Source organism: Equus caballus, chromosome 13 (genome assembly GCF_041296265.1).
Source record: "Equus caballus isolate H_3958 breed thoroughbred chromosome 13, TB-T2T, whole genome shotgun sequence".
NCBI classification, from domain to species: Eukaryota; Metazoa; Chordata; class Mammalia; order Perissodactyla; family Equidae; genus Equus; species Equus caballus.
The window spans coordinates 27,211,367-27,232,316 of NC_091696.1; the positions used below are offsets into that span (position 1 = coordinate 27,211,367).

At 45.0% G+C, this 20,950-nt stretch overlaps 1 protein-coding gene across 5 annotated transcripts in view; it reads left to right on the top strand.

The window, feature by feature from the left end:
- The window catches only part of GALNT17 (polypeptide N-acetylgalactosaminyltransferase 17), a 456,488-nt gene that overhangs the window by 407,927 nt on the left and 27,611 nt on the right, over positions 1-20,950 (top strand). For 4 of the 5 annotated variants that reach the window (XM_023655509.2, XM_070231763.1, XM_070231762.1 and 1 more), the window contains 3 exons: positions 11,613-11,798; positions 14,315-14,452; positions 20,783-20,878. In XM_023655509.2, coding sequence (XP_023511277.1) covers positions 11,613-11,798; positions 14,315-14,452; positions 20,783-20,878 — 420 coding nt within the window. Of the gene's footprint in view, positions 1-11,587; positions 11,799-14,314; positions 14,453-20,782; positions 20,879-20,950 lie in introns of all 5 variants that reach the window. The other variant, XM_070231764.1, reaches the window with a different exon arrangement.

Consider the following 20,950-nt stretch of genomic DNA (forward strand, 5'->3'; position numbering starts at 1 on the left):
TTTTGTAAAAGGACTTTAGGAGGAAAGCCATTATGCATCTGTCCAATTTCATGGGGTAGAATGTGCCTTTAAAGGGGGAAAAGCCAGCTCACCATCTCCAGGGTGGCAGAGGGGAGCGATGAGGAGATGGGGCACTTCTGGGAGCCCTGATTTTCAGGAGGATGAGCCATACCTCTGGGAAGTGGGTTACCAGGTAGCCCCGACAAGCATTGCCAGAATGGAAGTAACATATTAAATGTTTTCTTAGCTGAAAATCTGTGTTGTTTTGAACAGATTTTACCAGCAGACAAAAGGCTAAAATTTGCCTGCACTTGAATTACCAAATAGGGGTTATTTACATAATTTCTGTGTTGAAAGTTCCTCCTATGTTGCTTTTAAGAATGTAAATGGGTTTAAGTGGCTTCCAGAGTGACTTCATCTGGTACGAGGAAAAATTCCTGTCCCTGGGAAGGAGTCAGGGACACTGCGGAGACCAGCCCCAGGGTGGCAGGCCTTCACTCCCTAAGAGGGGGACGAGAGAAGCCCCCAGTACAGGGCTTCTGGGTTCTGTGGGGTCAGATGCAGAGGTCAGGCCTGGAACTGAACCAGGGAGAGTGAGGATCCTGGAGCTGAAGGCCAGTGAAGCCCATTTCCTTGGGAGATGCCCAGAGGAGATGCAGGAGCCTGTGTAGACCCAGAACGTATTGTAATCCAGAATGTGGGGTGGGGCTGCTCACAGACCACAGGAACCCATCAGAGTGGTTACTTGAGTCTGGGCTCTTTGATTCCCCTCCTCCCAGCTTCTTTTTAACGTGTAGGCTTTTTTTCTCTTGTATTCCAAATCTACATGACAAAACAGAGAGAAAATTACGTTTTCTTCTCTCCTGAGAGATGTCAGTGAAACCCCCTGTTACTTCAGGTATGTAAGCATATGGTTGGGAAGAAAGCTTGCTGAGAATAGATTGGAGGCCTTCACAGAGGAGTTTTATTTCCTGCATCCCTTTCTGGTTGGCTAACCTGTCAACTCCCTTGGAATTCTTCTGTTGGAGTCCTGGTATCCGTGATTCTCATATGGAGAAAAGCTAGACATAATTGTGAAGGAACAGCAACAACCTGTAAAACATCGCAGGAGGAGGGAGGGTTCATGGTTGCTGGGTGGCGTGGGGGCTGCAGCACTGCCCTTGTAGGCTTGGCTGAGAGACTGGGAGGGACAGCATGGGACCCCGTGGTTGCCATGGGAGCAGTTACAGACCCTGTGGGTGTGAGGGTGGCGTAGGGGAGGAAAAATCTTTCCCTCTACCCTTCTGGGTTCTCAGCGGAGGTCCCTGTAACAAAAGACAGATTAACGAGAAAGCCAACAGCCATTGTTAACACCTCATATGTCCCTGGGAGAAACTCAGGGATGAGTAAACTCAAAGGGGTGGCTTAGCTTTGGGGCTTAAATACCATCTTCAGCAAAAACAAAGGAAGAAGGCTGTGGAGGAAACAATTGTGGGAAGGGGACCAGGAAAAGCCCAGTAAACAAGGGAAAGGTTTCTCGTCAGATTTAAGTCAGTGCCTCCTCCTTAGATAAGAGTCTCCAGTGATTTAGAGTCATCCTTCTCTTCCTGACACAGAGGGAGAGACACCCTTACAAGCAGAGATTTCCTTTATAAATATAAATTTACCTTAGAAAAGGGGAACTTCTACTTTGTCAGAGCGTCTCTTGTGTCTACTGTTTCTCAAAATAATTCTCATGCCAAAAAGGCATATTTTTGGGTGACATATTCTGGTCTCATACAGTTATATTTTGGGGTGCCATGTTCTGGTCCCCCACAGTGGCCATGCCTGGGGCCTGAGCAGGGAGAGGCAGGACAGGGAGCCCAGGAGCATATCTGAGGGATGGTGTTGGCCAGGACGGTGATGGGCAGAGTCCACACACGCACTTCAGGCACAGGCCTGGACGTCTGAGGGGAGACTATTAGGCTTGACAAGCCAGTGCGTTCATCGGCATGCTAGTCCTGCCAACATATTTAGTGCTTGATCAGGAAGAAACCTTCTAGAAACTTAATCCAGCCTGTCTTCTCCTCAGGCGGTGCTGGGAGCATACAGAGACAAGGGGTAGGACATCTAGCACCAGATCCTTGGGGTAACGAGAATGATGGTGCATCTAGCCTCATTTAAACCTCCCGACAACCATGAGAGGTCAAGGCTGTTATTATTCTTCACTGCACAGGCGAGGACGTGGGACACAGAGAGGCCAAGTTGCCCAAGGTCAGCTAATAAACAGTGGAGCCAGGGCTGGAAGCAGGCAGTCTGGAGCCTGAGTCCAAGACTGGGAACCTCATCACTGGGCTACCTTTGAAGGGCTGGAGGACACTGTGGTGTCCCAACGTTTTTACATCCACGACGTCAAGTGGCCCTCATAACAGCTCTGTGATATAGGCAAGTGGGCAATACGATTCCATCTTACAGGTGAAGAAGAGTTGAGGCCTGGGAGAGAGGGGGAAAGGGATTTGCTTAACGTCGCACAGCTGGACCTTGGAGGGGGCAGAGCAAGAATATCAGCCTCTGCTGCACGGTGCTTCAGTGCACGCCTAGAAGCTGCCTGTGGTAGAGGGTGCACATGGGAAACGCAAGGCACGCTGGAGGTTTGATTCAGAGGTAAACCAGTGGTCTAGACAGCATGCCTGGATTTATTAGTTGGATTCCTGGCAGAATCAAGATGAATCCTCAAGAAAGTCAACCCTAGGGTGGGCAGCCTGAGCAAGCTGGTGTCCTCCATTAGCAAAGCCCCCTGGGCCTGCAGCCAGGGACTGTAGTCTGTGGTGCAGAGAATCGCAGACTCCAAACACCAGAGCTGAGAGAAGCCTCAGAGACAGCTTCCCCCTCATTTATAGATGAGAAAACTGGGGTTCCTGGGGGAGAATGGACATGCCCAAGTTCTGGGAGAAATGGAGCCTGTGGTCTTCCCTCACTAGAGAGTGAAATGGTTGATTCCTCCTTCACCATCTCTCAGCTCCTGCTAGTGGACGCCTGGGTCCAGGGTGGGCTGGGCCGGTGACACTGCAGGGTGGATTGGAATCACCATCGGGGGGCAGAGCAACAGTGTTCCCAGAAGCATGGGGGTGGTTCTGGGTTTATGGGAGGAGAAGTTGGAGAGGCTTCGACCTTCCTGGTATTGATCCTGTAATAAAGGCCCTTGGTCGATCTGGTTTTCCATTCTCTGCCTGTCATGTTGTATCTTCTCTACTACTTACATTCTTTTTTTTATTTTTTTCTTCCTTCCCTCTGTCCTGTGCCCCCTTTCCAGACACATTCTATGCATTTGCCCTCCAGCCCCCCTCCACTCATTAATGCATTCACGTGTTCATTCATTCATTGAACAAGTATTTATCCAGTGCTTGCAGCGCTGGGCAGTGGGGGCACATGAAGACGTGGATCCTGCCCTCTTTGAGCTAACAGCCTAGTGAAGAAGAGAGAAAGTAAGACTGTCACACACCCATGGGGCTGGCATGCTCACAAAATCCCAACTGTGATAAATGCTACACAAGCATATAATAGGGGGCTCCAACAATGTGGGGCTTCCCTGAGGAAGCTGTGATTGAGCTGAAGGCTGAATTGAGAGGAGGCATTAACTAGGAGCAGAAGGGAGGAGTGTCCCAGGCAGGGGGACAGCAAAGGCTCAGGCTGGAAGGAGTGTGGCACATGGAAGCAGAGAGAGAACGATTGTTGGGGGGAACTGCAGAGATGATGCCGGTGGGGCAAGGCAACACAAGTCCTCAAAGGCCACAGTAAAGTTTTGGACTTCAGTCTCAGAGCAGTGGGAGCCAGTGAATTGTTCAGGTGCACGGCACGATCAGATCACAGTCCTCCGGCTGCTGAGTGGAGGTCAGATGGTTGGAGCTGTGGGGAGGTGGTTGCTATGGTCCACCCAGGGTGGTGGCAGCTTGGAGTGATGGTGGAGGAGGAGGTGGTCTGCTGGTCATGGCGGGTGTGAAGGGAAGTGAGTAGAGTTGAGCCAGAGTTAAGAGACACCGTCTGCAGGACTTGGTGACGGATTGACCAGTGCTGGGGAGTGGAGAGCTGAGAATGGCACCTGGGTTTCCTTCTGGCTCTTGCAGCTTCCTGCTTAATCTGAAAGATGGGGGCATGGGCGGAGAAGGCTCTGGGCCCCCTCCTGTAACAGCATCTGGGCCTCTTTCCAGAGAGTGCTGCCCCCAGGTGGTGCCTGGCGCATCTTGGGAAAAGTGACTTTCACGTAATCGTGGTGCTCACTGTTCACCATCTAATGACACAGTTGAAAATTTCTCACCAGATTATTTTGGCCCCAAACCTACTCATTCCTGAACAATACTTCTTGCTGCTTTTGAGAAAGAGCTGGCCTCTAAAAATGGTGGGATAAGAGTAGACCTTGAATATTTGAATTCTTGCAGTGGTTTACAAAGCGGGCCACAGTTGGGGTATGAGAGGAACATAGTACTGCTTCTGTTTTCATATCATTTTAAATGTATATATATATATTTATATATATATGTAAATTTATCATGCATAAAATGTATTAGTACAGCAGCAGGTCCATATAATTTAAAATGGATGAAGTAAACATATTGGCGGGTATGCTTTAATTTTTTTCGCAGATGAGAATGTCTATCAAAAATGTTTAGAGGCCACAGCCTACAAGAACAGTTAATATAATCAAATCAGTCATGTTGGCCTTGGTTCCTGGCATCCTCCAGGTCTCCTCGCCTCCTCCATGGCTCCTCACCTCCACCGAGGCAGTGGCTTCAAGCTCCCGCACTTTCTTCCCTTCCCCATCAGGCTCCTTGGTGACAGAGGCAGTGGGGAGAGTGTGATCTCGTCAGTACCCGGCACATTAGATCCCCACACCTCTACCCAGCACCCCTAGAAATATACCGGGCTGTCTTGGCTTTGGCCAGGCGCATCCTAACTTCTTTCAGCCTCAGTCATAAAACCGTAGCCTCAGAAAAGATATTAAATGCCTTTAAGGCCAGTGGTTCCCGAACCTGGCTACACATCACAATCACGTGGGAGAACTTCTTAAACACTCAGTGGCACCTCAGCTTCAACTCCGGAGAATGTGCTTCCTAGGTCTGGGGTGGGATCCAGGCATTTGTAATTTGAAGTGCTCCCGTGGTGATTCAGAGGCACAGCCAGAGCTGAAGATCAGTGACCGAAGCCAGTTTCTCATCCTGCCCTTGAAGGAAAGATTTGAGACTTCTGCTGGGAAAATATGAGGACATTCAGTGGTCCAGTAATTCTGGAAATGCCAACTTTTGCCCAGTTTGATGACATACTTTCCACAATTTTTAAGACTCCAAAGAGTTAGTGCAATATTTGTTAAATGATGTGAGTTGAATGAATGATGGAATGATGCCCTGAAGACTCTCTCTCTCTAGAGTGATGGTGGAGAAATCATTCCCACGCATTGACATCCTTCTGCCATAGTGTCCTCTTCTTCCAGGGCATCAACTGTCCTGAAGCAGAAGGGATGTGTCCTGCCTAAGACTTCTTGGCATCTGAAGTCTTGTGGTGCCTCCAGAGGCCTGGGTAGGTTCTAGCAGGCTTTCTGGGCCAGAATGATGCTACTGTATATCCAGCTGCACAAGCAAGAAACCTAGGAGTCTTTCTTGACCCTTCTTCTCCCCCCCGCCATATCCAATCCGTTACTGATGATTTTGCCTATTAAAAACCCTCAAATCTGTCCACATCTCTGTTTCTCCTCTGCTTCCCTGGCCAAAGGTACCATTTCTCTGCTGGTGAAAGTAAGACCCTCCCATTTTCCCCATCCCCCCTCTCCTTGCTGCCCATCTGTTCTCCACACTTCAGCCAAAATGATCTTTTCAAACCAAAATCTTCCAGTGGCTTCTCCTTTAGAACAAAGACCAATTTCCTTGACATGGCCTATGGGCCCTGCTGGTGTAAACCCTACCTGCCCCTCCATCTTCGTTTCACACTACTTTCCTCCCTTCCACCCCTGGTCTCTGAGTCCACTTTCTGAGTTCCAGCCTCATGGAACTTTCAGTTCCTTGAATATTCCATGTGTGTCAGTTAAGTTTGGGTAAGCCTAAATTTAATGACTTAGAATAACAATTGACCTGCTCAGGATTCTGGAGTTTGGCAGTAGGGCTGGGGTCAGATGGGTGGTTCTGCTCTCTGTGGCATTGGTTGGGCTCACTCATACTTGGCAGTCAGTCGGTGGATTGGCTGGGATGTAGCTGGCCCTGCCTGGCCTCGCTCACAAGCCTGGGGCCTCAGTCGGGATGACTGGAGTGGCTGGACCTCCCCCGCCCCATGGTCCTTCATCCTCAGCTTCTTCACAGTGTAGTGGACTGAGGATTCCAAGAGGGAGAAAGTGGAAGCTGCAAAGCCTCCTAGGGCCTGGCCTTAGACAGTGCAAAACCTCCCTTCTACTGCATTCTCTTAGTCAGTGCAAGTCATAGGACCAGCCCAGATCTGAGAGGAGGGAGAATAGATCCAACCTTTCGATCAGATGAGCAAAAAGGTCACATTGCAAGGCAGCATAGGGAGAATCATTGCTGTCATCTTGGAACACAGTTCACTGCACCACGCGCCCTCCTACACAAGGTCATTACAGCTGTGCTGGCTGCCTCTGTGCCTGGGGCTCTTACCACCTTCTCTACTTCTTTAACTAAGTTAGCTCAGTCTAGCCCTTCAAATTTCACCCTAAGTGTCCCACCTCAGAGATGCTTTCTCTGAGCCCATTGGCCACATCCCTTTGTTGAATGCTGGTTTCTCTACTGCTGCATTGCTTTCCTTCATGGAAATTAGCTCCATTTCTGATAGTGTACGTCTGCCTGTGATTATGTAATTAATGTGTCTCCCTTGCAAGATCATCAACTTTGTGAGAGCAAGGCCTTGTGTGTTGACACTCCCCATTTCATTCTCATGCTGGGAAGTAGGCCCTGAAAGGATGTTTTCTGGATAAATAAATAAATAAATGAATGAATGAATACCTGTTTCTGGAGTCACCTCACCTCCTGGTGGCCCATCACCATTTATACATGGCCACCTCTTCACTCCCCAGCAGAGGGTCACCAAGAGCCATGCCCCGGTGGAGGCAGGCCCATGTGGAGAACAGATCCTCAGGACCCTTCCTTGGGATCAGCTGTACTTGGGACACATGTAGTTAGTCCTCCTGTCCAGCAGAAAGATAAACTGGATCACTCCCTGTTAAGGGAGCTTCCCTGTTGCTTTTGTGCCTCTTGGGTAGGGTCAGAGGCTGGGTGAATACCAGCCCTTTCTGGAATACCCCTCAGTAGCTGCCTTAGCTAACCTGGTGGTTTGTTTCTAAGGCTTTCAGTCCACTCTCTTGAATCTCTTCACTTCTGCTCTCTAGGTTGTCATTTGACCATGGACAGACTTCATATCAACTCATCAGCATTTAGGGCCAGCCCGCGAGCTCTGCTGTGACCTCCCCAGCCAACTCAGAGCAGAGCTTCCTGGATGTCGAGAATCGTTTGACTCGTGGCCTCCTTCCAATACCCCTTGCGGTGCCACACTGCCAGATCACTCACTTTGTGCAGCAGGAGGCTTTGACCCCACCCTTGAAGGTGTTGTTGGTGCCACTTCAGATCCACTGAGCTTCCTTGGGCCATATGCTCACATGCTGCTCTAGCCGCAGAACACCCTCCACTGTTCCCCTCACTCGGCCTGGCTACAGAGCGAGTCAGAGGCACCAGCCAGGAACCCTGAGTAGAAGCAAGCTGTGGCTGAGGAAGAGCTGGAGAGCCCATGGGCTACAAGTCAACTCCCCCTGACTAGGAGGGGTCCGAGCTACAGTGCCCACCAAGCTGGCCTGTTGGTATGGCATGTGGTTACAGTTGTGGTTCTGGTTCCCCTACTTACTGACTGTGGATTACAAATAACTTACCTCTGAGGCCCTCAGTTTCCTCTTCTATGAGGATTTCATGAGGTAGTTGGTGTTTGGTTCTGGTTATAATGATTTGGCTGGTCCTGGGGTCTGGAGCAAGCAGAGTGGGGACACTCACCTCTCTGAAGGGAGGGGTATATGGAAGGTGGAGGCAGGGGAAGGGTTGGGCAGAGAGGAGCTCTCAGGACCTGCTCTGGGGCTAAGGCTGCCCCTCAGAGCCCAACAGACTAAGCTCAGTTTGCCTCCTACACCCAAAGGTATTTGTGTGTCTTTCTTTCTATCTTCCTTCCTTCCTTCCTCCCTCCCTCCCTCCCCTCCCTTCCCTTCTCTTCTTTCTTTCCTCTTTCTTTCTTCCCTTTCTTCCTTTCTTTCCCTTCTTCCCTTATTTCTTTCTTTTTTTGTTAGCTTTGAATTGCCTCCTCTGCCTGATATTTCCAGAGTGCTTTGCAGCTTGAGTGTTCTAGTGATGTCATTTCTGATCTTGGCACAAGATATGCTGCTGCTGGTTGCTCACGCTTCTTATAACCCTAAATCCAGTCTGAGTAACTGGAGGTGACAGGCTGAGGTGTAGACCTGTGCTGGGCAGGCATGGGATGGGAACAGCAATGTGCTCCAGGCAGAGGGGGTCTATGATGATGTTATAGGCATCTGGGCCAGCACTGACCCTGGTACTCACTCTAGGTTTGCTGGGCCCTGCAGAGGGTTAATATCTGCAAGATGCCCAACAGTCTGAGAGGCCATTGCCCCTTCCCAGACTGTCTAGGACAAGCTGAGTGGCTCTGAGTTGCTGCCCACTGAGTGTGCCAATTGATATCCACATAGCAGAGTCCAGAACAGGAAGCCTGTGTTCTTGCCATACAGGATGGACGTGCTGCACCGCCTGCTGCCCAGACTGTGCACCATCTCCCTGCCCTTGGTAAAAAGGCAGGGATCTGACAGAGGGTCCAACCTGCCTCCTCGGCCCCTTCGCCCCACTCCTAACAGCTAATACCACTTGACCCCCTCTCCTTAGCCTAGTTGTACCCCAGGCTTTCAAACAATCCTGACCTTGGTCTGGACTGCTTACAGAGGCTTGGCACAGAGGCAGCCTGGCTGCGGATTCTGTTCCCACCTGGCACCTCCATTCTCGTGACTGGATTTCTGGCTTTTGCTGAGGCCCCTCATACATCTGCATCTGCGATCCCTGCTGGCACTGGTCCTCACAGAGCTCTGCTTTGCTTTCATCAGTCCTCCTGAGCCTCCCCGTACTGGAATCCATCCCTTGGACCTTCTTTTCCCCATTTCTCTGTGCATTTATTTATCTATTTATTTTTGTCACAGATTTGTTGAGATACTCACATACCGTTAGAATTCATCCATTTAAAGCGTACAACTCAATGGTTTCTAGTGTGTTCAGAGAGTTGTTCGGTGATCGCCACAATCAACATTTGAGCATTTTCATCACCCTAAAAGGACACTCCGTACCCACTAGCAGTCACTCTACCTTCCTCTGACCCCTCCCAGCCCTAGGCAACCATAACTTTACTTTCTGTCTCTATGGATTTTCTTATACTGGACATTTTATGTAAATGGAATCATACAATATATGGTCCATTGTGACTGGCCTCTTTCACTTAACATGTTTTCAAGATTCATCCATGTTGTAGCATGTATCAAGATTTCATTTATTTTTATTGCTAAATAATATACCATTGTATGGATATACCACATTTTGTTTATCCATTCATCAGTTGATAGACATTTGCCTAATTCTAGGTCATGAAAATTTACCCTTATTTTTTCTTCTAAGAGTTCTATAGTTTTAGCTCTTACATTTATATCTTTGATCCATTTCCAGCTAATTTTCGTATATGTTGTGTAGTAGTGGTCCAAATGCATTCTTTTGCATATGGCCCCAGCACAATTTGTTGAAAAGACTATTCTTTCCTCCAATGAATTATCTTCGCACCCTTGTTGAAAGTCAATTAACCGTAAATATGAGGGTTCATTTCTGGACCTGTTGATCTATATATCTATCCTTATGCCAGCACCACACTGTCTTGATTATGGTAGCTTTGTGGTAAGTTTTGAAATCGGAAGTGGAAATCCTCCAATTTTGTTCTTTTCAAGGTTATTTTGTGTCTCTTGTATTTCCATATGAATCCTAGGATCAGTTTGTTAGTTTCTGCAAAGAAGCCATTTGGGGTTTTGATGAGGATTGTGCTGAATCTTTAGATCAGTTTGGGGAGTATTGCCTTCTTTACAATGTTAAGTCTTCTAGTCCATAAACATGGGATGTCTTTCCATTTGTTCCCTGAATCTTGAAACTGTCCAAGATTTCAATGTCACGTGCCTGTGGAATTCTGTGTCTTTGTGTGTTGCCCACCCTGTGGACCCAGCCACCTTGTGTTACCCTGTAAGCTTACTTGCTTCTATTTCCCACAGACCTCTCGCCAAAGTTGGCCTCCCTGACTTGGCTTCCTTCCACTGCCAGCAGTTGGATCTGCCCCAACCCTTGGGGACACCTAGTTGTCAGGTCCCAGATCAAACTAGTCTGGACCCCACCCCCCCCAATCTCTTAGCTCACATTCTCGTCCTTGAATAAACAAGGAAAGTGAAGATTCTTAGTTATGGGGAGAACTTTCCATCTGTATCATTTCCCTGTGGTGTAGCCAGAGTTTGGAAATAGAAACAGAAGAGCACACATTTAACATGTATTTTGCCACCAAATTCAATCAATAAAGGCCCAGAGGAGATGTGCAAACCCTCCAGAGTGTCCCGGTATCCTCGAGGTGGGGGTTTCTGGGTAACTAAAGGTAGAATGGCTTGAAGTGACCCAGGCTGGGATGACCCTGCATTGTCTGTGCCGGCCTGAGTCAGCTCATTTGCACACTCTCATTTACAGAGAGTACACAGGACCCCCAGAGTAGACAAGTCACAAAGTCCCCTGAAACTTCTCTGTGTTTTCTTCCTCTTCTCCCCGCTGGTACCAGGAAGTTCATTTCCACAAATCAGTCCTTCTTGACAATCAGAAATGCTTTTTTGTGTGTGTGTGAGACTGAGAGAAGTTGGATGGTCCAGCTTTCCCCTCAGAGCAGGGCCTTTTGAGCCTGGGTGCCTGCCATGCCCACGCAGAGGATGGCAAGTGTCACTTCTTTGGGCTTTTGCATCTTTCAAAGGCAACTATCATTTCAGCCTTCCACCTGAATATTCCAGCAACAAGTGACACCTGCATATGATAACATTGGGGTAGATGCTTGCAGAAGGCTGAGCATCTGTGTTCTTAGGACTCCAAAATAGAGCATATTCACAATGCAGAACTAGACTATTGTACACTTTGTGCTGATATGAATAAAGATGGTCTATTTTTCAGTTTGAATTTTCCATTCTAGTTCTACAGGGCTTCAGCCAGATGTGAAAGAAAGCCTTCATGGATGGCACTTGTGCACTATTGAGAAAATTGAGAAAACCCGTGTGTCACCAGAGACACCTTAGGTCTATGGGCTTCCCTTACCCAGAGCTGTATTTTAATATCCTCAACTCTTATATCTATAAAAACTCCCCCAAACCCCTTTTCTCCCTGTTTAGGTTAGGCAATGCTGCAGTAACAAACCAACCCTGAAATCTCAGTGGCTTTACATATTAAAATGTATTTCTCACTCATGCTAGGTCTCCTGAACCGTTGCTTTTGGGCCTCGGGGAGGGGACAGTGGCCTCTGGGAATTTTTCTTTCAGACTGATGAAGTCCTTGCACCTCCAGGTGTGGCTGTGTGGGGGCAGCATGGAGGTCCTGCCTTGCTCACGGGTGGCCCACATCGAGCGCAAGAAGAAGCCGTACAACAGCAACATCGGCTTCTACACCAAGAGGAATGCTCTCCGGGTTGCTGAGGTCTGGATGGATGATTACAAGTCTCATGTGTACATAGCGTGGAACCTGCCGCTGGAGGTAGGGCCAGCAGCCCTCCCCTGTCACCTAGAATAGTGATCTTTATGTTTGACGGGTGACTAATCACTTTAGTAAGATGATGGTTCCTCCCCAGAAAAATGCTTGTGCTTGCGAAATTATGAATGCATTTGAGGGGGTTCATAGACCAACCTTCAAGTTTTAGAACTCCTGCTTTACACGGCATCTGGCATAGCAGGAGTCTCTAAAGCCATTTACAAAGATTAAAAGGGTCTTAATGTGTTAATCCCAGTCTTGTTATATTAATCCAGATGCCCTGCTCTGGACCATACATTGTGTTCAGAATATTCTTGCCCAAGGTTCTAGCACCAAATCCCATCATGTGCTCTCACTGTATACCCTTCTGTGGAGCTCCATCTGTCCCATGACATATGCCCTTACTGTATGCAGAATCCCGTGTTTCCGTGGCTCTTCATGTCTCCTCCATATTCTGCCCAGCACATAGCCTAGGAAAATTCCCATTTTACTGCAGCCCCATAGGAGTGTTGCACAGTGTTGTGCACCCGCTTGGTTGGAATCCCAGCTCTGCCACTTACTAGTTATGTGATCTTGAACAAATCCACTTATTGCCTCTGTACCTTCGCTTCCTCAGCTATAAAATGGAGATAATAGTTGTTCCTTCTTCCTAGGGCAATTGTGAGAACTAAATGTAAAGTACTAAATCTAAGTACTAAAGTACTAATCTAAGTACATGTGATACACTTAGAGCAGTGCCTGGCACAGGATATGTACTTGGGAATGTTGGCAAGAGTTGTTCGTCATTCACAGCACAGCAGGGTCACCTGCACCATCAGCCAGAGTTGAGTTTGTCTCCTCCGCCAGAGCATGTATAGGTGTCCAAGTCATGCCCTGAGAGAGTCACCTGGAATGGTTCTCACTGAGAAATGGCAGCCCCTTCGTTTCAGGAGGCTAGAGCCCAACAGCAGACATGCAGTTGAATATGTGCAAGGTTTGTGGATAGAGACGATAAAAGTGAAGAATTTATATCATTGTTGCTACAATTATTGAAATACATTCTAAAGCATTGAAAACCCCCTAATGGCCATATAGCACTGTATAGCTGTTAAACTCTAAATGATTTTACACATTGTTATTCTGTAAAGATAGAGAATGTTTGTTGAACCCTTGCTACATCCCAGACATTCAGTAAGCTCCTCATTTGCAGTATCTCCTTTGGCCGTCATAACAATGTCATGACCTAGAACCATCTGCCTTGGTTTCCTCATCTGTAAAATGGGGATTATTAACATTTACTTCCTAGGACTCCCATAAAGATAAAAATGAGACTTAGAACAGAGCATAAGAAATGTTAAGTGCTCAATAAATGCTAACTTGATACGCACCTATTATGATGTCCATTTCACAGATGAGTAAACTGAAGCTCTGGGAGATTAAAAGTGACTTGCTTACGGTCCTACAGCCAGCACGTGGCAGGGCAGGGCTGTGAACTCACATCTTCATTCAACTCTACCCACAGCCCTGCCAACCACTGTTATCATTCCTGTTCTGCAGATGAGGAGTTGTGCCCCAGAATGGTGGTGACTTACTCAGTAGTAAGAACTTAGGCCTGCTGACTCTACCCCAGTGCTTTCTCCATCATTACAAACAGCCTCTGGTCTCCAATGCCAGCAGCACCCTACCATCCTTTTCAAAAATGACCATTCTCATTAATCATGCTAAGTACATTAAAACACAGAGTTAAATATTGCTGCCCAGGTTTCCCTTTGAATTTTAATAAGTTTGACATTTAAGGAGACTTTCCTTTAAAATCACTGTGTGTCTGCTAAGGAAGAAATCTTAATGAAATTATTTGAACTCTTCCCATCCCCCAAGATGCTGCTTGGCTCCCCGCCGATGTGAAGAGAGCATCCTGTCTCCCCTAGTTCGTAGCCATATTGTGGCTGAGTCTGAGGAGTCATATTTCAGCTACTTTATTTTCCCCTGTCAGCACACAGCAGCCCATTACAGGTTCATTTCTGTAAAAGCAGAGTGAATTATTCATTAGAACATCATTACAAGCTTTGCAATGGAAAATTATTTTCTCTTCTGCATATAATGAACTTCACAAAGAGCCAACAAAGGGGGAAATTACACGTGTATAGAAAAGAAAGACAGGAAGTGGTTATAGGCTTGTATTTTCTTGTCTTAATCAAATAATTCCTTTAATAATTGGCTCTGATAGTCACTGAGGAAATGTGAGAGAGACAGAACTGGGGACATAGGTTGTCAACATCAGTGTGTCCTGGATCTCTCTAGCACGGCAAATAAGGACTAAAGAAAGATGACTGAGTTGTCTGAGGGCTGTGGGCTGCACTCAGGGTACCGCAGTGTCTAGCTCGGGGCTAGATGATCAAGTCCATCCCCTTAAACTGGCCTCTGAGCAAGCGTACTGGACATAAGGTTTCTCTCTGAAGGATTCCCCAAGGTGATACCTCCTGTCCTCCTCTCTGGCCAGAGCTCTCCAGTCACTAATGCCCTCTGCTTCTCTCTACTTCCAGAATCCAGGAATTGACATAGGTGATGTCTCGGAAAGAAGAGCATTAAGGAAAAGTTTAAAGTGTAAGAATTTCCAGTGGTACCTGGACCACGTTTACCCAGAGATGAGAAGATACAATAACACTATTGCATACGGAGAGGTAATTAAGACCACGCACGCTTTCAGCGTGGATGGCTGTGCAAGCGGGCTGTGGATTGCTTTGCTGGGAGAAAATAACGAACCAGAATCATTCGTTCGTTCATTCATTCATTCAACGAGTGGTGTTTGGAGGCACAAGCCCTGGCAGCAGGGCTCTCACTAGCTGGTGGAGGATACAAATGTAATAAACGTTTCAGTGGGAGCATGGACCACCCTTTTGCCTGGGATGTGGAATGGACGATGAGTTCTGTTTGGGACATTTGGAATTTGAGGCTCCTGGGACCTGTAAATGGGATACTGAGCAGGAAGCTGGGTGTAGAGGCAGGGCTGGAGCGTTCCATGGCTCAGTGCTGTGGGCAGAGCACTTAGCACCAAAGAGAGGGTGCAGGCGCTCCTCTCAGATTGTCAGTGATGAGATAATAGCACCTTTCTAACATTAAAGCAGATTGACTTTTCTCTTGTTACAAATGCCATAAATATTTCATTTTAGAAAACTTCGAAAATAATAATAATAGCAGTGAACACTTACAGAGTGCTTTCTATGGAAAGCACTAAGTACTTTTCACATATAAATTCGTTTCACCCTCACCTTATGAGGTAAGAGTATTATTTCCATTTTATTGAAAGGAAAGCTGAGACTTAGAGAAATTACATAAATTACCTAAGATCTTGCAGCTTAGAAGCCATGAAGCCAGGATTGGACATAGGCTTTCTGATTCCATAGATAATATGTACATTTTGATGCATGGTCTTCTTTACTGTGTGCATATGCATAGTTTTTTACTAAAAAAAAAATATATTTTTATATACCATATATACTTTTTATACACACATCTACATATTAATATACGTATTTTTTTACTAAACCATGCTGCTTAAAAATGACTAATAATTTCAAATGTTACTCAGTAATATACAGAGAATATTTACCCATGTCATTCAACATTTTTCTACAAGGTTATTAATGGCTGCATCTGATGCTACCTTTTGTGTATGCTGTGTTTTGCTTGCAAACAGACATTTATGTTGTTTCCATTTCTTAAGTATCATAAGCACCACTGCTAAGAACAGGTCTGTATGTAAGCCCTTGCACATCTACCGTGTTACTTCCTTTGGATAATGAATCTGTGGCAGAGTTGGGACAAGGCACAGGGAGCCGGGTGCTCTGGGCCTGGCAGAGGCACCTTGATCACTCCAGCATGTGGATGTCTTCCCAGGGCTGCCTGGCACTCCCTGTAACAAACAGGCCGAAGCTAAGAAGGCTCTCTTTGATTTGGAGTGTTTACTTTTTCTACAACTGTAACTTTTCCTGTTTTATGCCTGCTGCATTTAATAAAAAGTAAATCAGCCCTAGGTTAAGCCATCAGAGTGTGGGCGAGGTGTCCCTCCTAAGCTGGACTCTAGAATGGGAAGCTTGCTTCTTGCAAGGCTAGTCTGTATAGCAGTTAGGGACCTGTGAAGACGCTGGAGCCAACTTGCTGGATTCAAATCCTAGTGGCTCCTCTTGGCTTCCGTTTCCTCATCTGTAAAGTGGGGGAGTGAAAGTGCCCTCTGCATAGGGTTGTTGGGAAGATGAAAGGAGCTGCAAAATGGAGAGATCTTAGAAGAGTACCTGGCTTGCAGCAGTAGGTATTACTAGATTCAAACTGCCATATCTTGTCTTCTTCAAAATAAAAGTGTGTTTTTTTGGTTTTTTTCTTTAATTATCAAAGTAAGATCAATTTAAAGGAGGCATGGAAAAACAATGAGCAGTGAATGGATTATTCCTAAGACAACTGGGTAAATTGCTTAGCTCTTTGGAAAAGAAACAATTTAGACCCTTACAGCTCACCATACCCCAAAGTATATTTCAGATGGACTACAGCATTAAAGGAAAGAAAAGAAACCACAATAGAACCATACAGAAATAGATATGAATCTGGTCTCTGAAAGGGGAAGGGTTTTCTCAGAATGAAAGCTGTGGAAGAAAAAGCAAAGGAAAGTGAGAGTGAATCAGAGCTGATAAATATTAAAATAATCTATACATCAACCCAATAGAGAAATAACATGCCAAACTGGAAATATGTATGCCATAAGTACTATGGATGAGTGGATAATACCGTTAACATATAATGAGCTCTGCAAATGGATTTAAATAAAACTTTTATTTGAATAAGAAAGTAAAACATCCCAAAAGAAAAATAGACAAAGTACAATAGAAAATACAAGTAGATGAAAAACCACATGAAAATGTTTTTATTTCATAATCAAAGAAATTAGAATAAAATTTAAAATACAATGAGGTAGCTTTTTTCCTCCTACCAAATGAACTGACATTGATTTTTGGTATGTGTTGATACTTTGCCAGCAAGGTATTGGTGATGTGAAAACCGCATATCCTCTGGTGAGAGTGTAAATTGAAACAAGCTTTTTCAAAAGCAGTCTGAACTACGTGTATTAAAAAGCTTAATGAGAGTCATACTTTCATCTCCACTCTTATCCCAAGCAAAATAATATGAAAGGAGGACAAAAATTTGAGAGTAAAATTGTTAATATCAGAGATTTTTTTGGATCAAAAGTTTTTAATTTAACTTGAAGTTTAGTTAAAAATATTATACTAATGTTTTGAAATATTTTGTTGCCATTTCAAAAGGTGTGTGCAAAAGTTTAATGACATGAGAAAAATATTGATAATATAATGCTTCAGAGGAAAAAGTCAGGATTATAAAATTGGATTAGCTACTAATTTAGATTGGAAGCAGGTCAGAGAATAGTGTGAGGAAATGGAGGTGATAGTTCTAATCACCTCTGGGTAGGGGAGCAGGCAGTTTTTGTGTGGGTACGTTGTCCTGTTCTCCTCATTATCACTAATGTTTATGTGATAATTTTATAATTAAACAAAAATAGGGGCCCGCCTCATGGCCCAGTGGTTAAGTTTGCGTGCTCTGTGGCGGCCCAGGGTTTCTCTGGTTCGGATCCTGAGTGCAGACATGGCACTGCTCATCAGGCCACGCTGAGGTGGTGTCCCACATCCCACAACTAGAAGGACCTGCAACTAAGATATACAACTAGGTACCGGGCGAGGGGGGTGGGGGGGGGGGGTTGGGAAATAAAGCAGAAAAAAAAAAATAAAGGAAGATTGGCAACAGTTGTTAGCCTAGGTGCCAATCTTTAAAAAAAAGAAAAAATTTCTGGGAGTTTAGACCTGAGCAGTGTTACTCTTTGTTTACATTTTATACCTTCTTTCAGAATAACTTTTTAGTCAAATTCATTTCGGTGACAAAATTTACCATTTTTCAGACAACTGCATTTTAATGCTCACTCCTGCTAGTTCTTTTTATCTCATCAGACCCCAGCACAGTGGCAAAGGGACACAGACACCTCCAAGCAGGTGTCAGCCCTGGCGTTCCTTCCTCACCCAATAACAAGTGTTGGTGCCCAGGCCTACTTAGACAGGAAGTCGCTTATCCTTGACCATTAAATTTGTATTCGTCTCTTCTAGCTGGGATGTCTTAAAATAATTTTGAGAGAAAGCTATGTGGATGCTTGATGTCCTGACTCTTCCATGTCTGAGACATTGCTTTGCCCATGCAGAAGTGCTGCAATGTGCACAGAAACATGGGCCGCCAACTCATTCACTCAGAATTCTGTGGTGGGCTCACACTGCCCTTGTGGCCTGCACTGCTCCAGCCCCTAGTTCATTTTTCATTGTCTTTTTTTTCTTTAACCATTTTTATATGAAATGACACATATAAAATGTGCATAAAGCAGACATGTGCAGCATAAGAATATAAAGCAAAAATCCATGTAGCCACCACCTGGTGAAAAATAGAACATGCCAGCATCACCTCCACTTACCCTTTTTTAACCTTTAGTTCAGGAGCCACGTCCCCTAGCCTCTGAACTCCTCAGGTGGGCTGAGGACATTCTCGCTGCCCTAGCAGAGTTCAGTCATTGTACCACTCTTCCTGTGTCTGTCTCTCTCCTGATCGTGGACTACTTCCAGACAGGGCTCTTTTATCTTTGTGTTCATTAGATTTAACACAGTACCAGGCACTTACCAGGCTCTCAATAAATATTCATTAAGTTACTCAACGGTAGACTTAATGGCATAAACATTAGGAACAAAATTTAAAAGCCTAGCATTTTGAAATCTTTGTACGGAGCTAATATGCCATAAAAACATTAATCTCCTTAATATGTAAAGAGCTCTTGCAAATCTATAATAAAGTCCCTTGACATCCCAGTGGAGAAATAGATAATTCTCAAAAAGGGAAATAATTGCTAAACATAAAACATTCCAATTTACTATTAATTGTAAATTTATAAAAACAAGATATCTTTCTTCACCTCCCAAAACAATATTTTTTATTTTTTGTCACAGATAATTTTTATGTTATACTCTTTTAAAAGCTTTGTTAAACTTCATTAGACACATTTTTATTATATTGCTCTTGCTTATACATAAAAAGGAAAATATAAGCAAAATGCACTGCTAAAAGTATTTCTAAAATTTCATCACTTTCAAAATCTAACTCTTCTGAATTTCTTTTTGACTCACAAGTTGTCTGGGTTTTTTCCTCTAACGTATCCTTTGCAGCGCTGAAAGCATTGGCAATAAGCATTTCCTTAAAGCATCCATAAGAGAACTAAAGGCACGGTGTTGGCCTCCTAAGCTGGCCGTGCCACACTTTAGAGATAGCTTGCTTTGGACTGTTTGTGTAACATGTCTGATTCATCGCTTGTCCTACCCCTCTCCACAGATTTTTAGTACCTTGTATTTAAAAGAATACTTCACCTTTGTCTTCAGATTTTTCTCCCCAAGCTAGTGCTCTTTCTTTCCCTCCGGTTCTATTGAGATATGGTTGACATACAACATTGTGTAAGTTTAACGTGTACAACACGTTGATTTGATACACTCATATATTGCAAAACATTTATCACTATAGTGTTAGCTAACACCTATATCACGTCACATAATTACAATTTCTTTTCTGTGGTGAGAACATTTAAGATTTGCTTACTTTGCAAGTTTCAAGTATATAATATTAGCTATAATCACCATGCTGTACAATAGATACCCAGAATTTACTCACCTTATAACTGGAAGTTTGTACTTGTTGACCAACACAATATTTTTAAATGGTGAAACTCAAGATGGATAAGTATTTACGTACCTTACGGATGGGAATATAAATTTGTTAAAAGCTCCCAGAAAGCAGCTGGGCAGCATGTTTTAAGAACATTAAGGTGTCCATACCCTTTGATACTATAATCCCAGTTCTAGGATTCTATTCTTAAGAAAATATGAAATGTGAATAAAGCTTTATGCATAAAGTTGCTCACCACAGTCAAATTGAACAAAACTAAATTGTCCAAAAATTGGGGAAAAAAATTAACTGATTGCGTGAAAGAATTGTGAACAATTGTTACTTTCTTCTGTATTTTCCAAAATATCTCACTGAGATGGTGTTATTTTTATAATCTTTAAAAAATGTAATTAAAAATCTGCTCAGTTGTCTAAATCTAGACAGAATTTAGGTGCACAAAAGCAGAGTGCCCCTTGCTTCCCTTCTTGATTTATCACTGGTTAGTTTGGTTTCCATGGAGACTATAATCTGGGAGGAGTACAAGGATACACGGGGAAGACCAACAATGTTGCCGTTTTCCTACTTGAGATTTCAGGGTTGTGGGTGGGATGGACACCAGTGTAGAATTGCAGTGCGTATGGAGGTCCCAATTAGATAAGTTCTTACTTGCTCCCAAGGAGCCATGCCTAGGTTCAGGGGTTTTGTCTTGGGGACTTTTGTCTGTTCCTCCATAGATGCATTCCAAACACCTAGGATGGTGCCTGGCACAGCATAGGCATTCAGTAAATATTTTTTTAATACATAAATAATTGCTTCTAGAGCTTTTCATGATGGCAAGGTTTTTGTTTGCTTTTTTGATTACTGTTTTTCATACCTCTATGCCAGTAATGACCTGAGAAGCTGACCTGTGGTTCCCAGGGTTATGAAAACCAGGGTTGGTGCCAAGGCCCACTTTGGATAACCAAAGAGTAACCAATGTTCCTATGTCCAAAAGTTCCCTGAGATCCTCTTTCATGCTGGGGACAGGAGAGCTGTGTGGTTGTGGGAGTCACAGGCAGAGGGCTAGTGCCTGCACCATCCATGGAAGGATTTTGTCTCTTGCTAAAGTGATCACCCCACAGACTCAAGCCTTGGTCCTTACTTGGAGGGTCGCATGGCCTCTCCATCAAGAAGTCGAAACTCGGGCATGGTGGAATGATAGCAGGGCAGCTGTACTTCTACTGGATGAGTTCTGATGGGTAATGTTTTGCCTATTCCTGCAGCTTCGCAACAACAAGGCAAAAGATGTCTGCTTGGACCAGGGGCCACTGGAGAACCACACAGCAATATTGTATCCGTGCCACGGCTGGGGACCCCAGGTAGGAGCCCATCTCTGACCAAGAAGTGAACTCACCAGCCCACAGGGGATTTGTTGGACTTCTGTAGCTTCT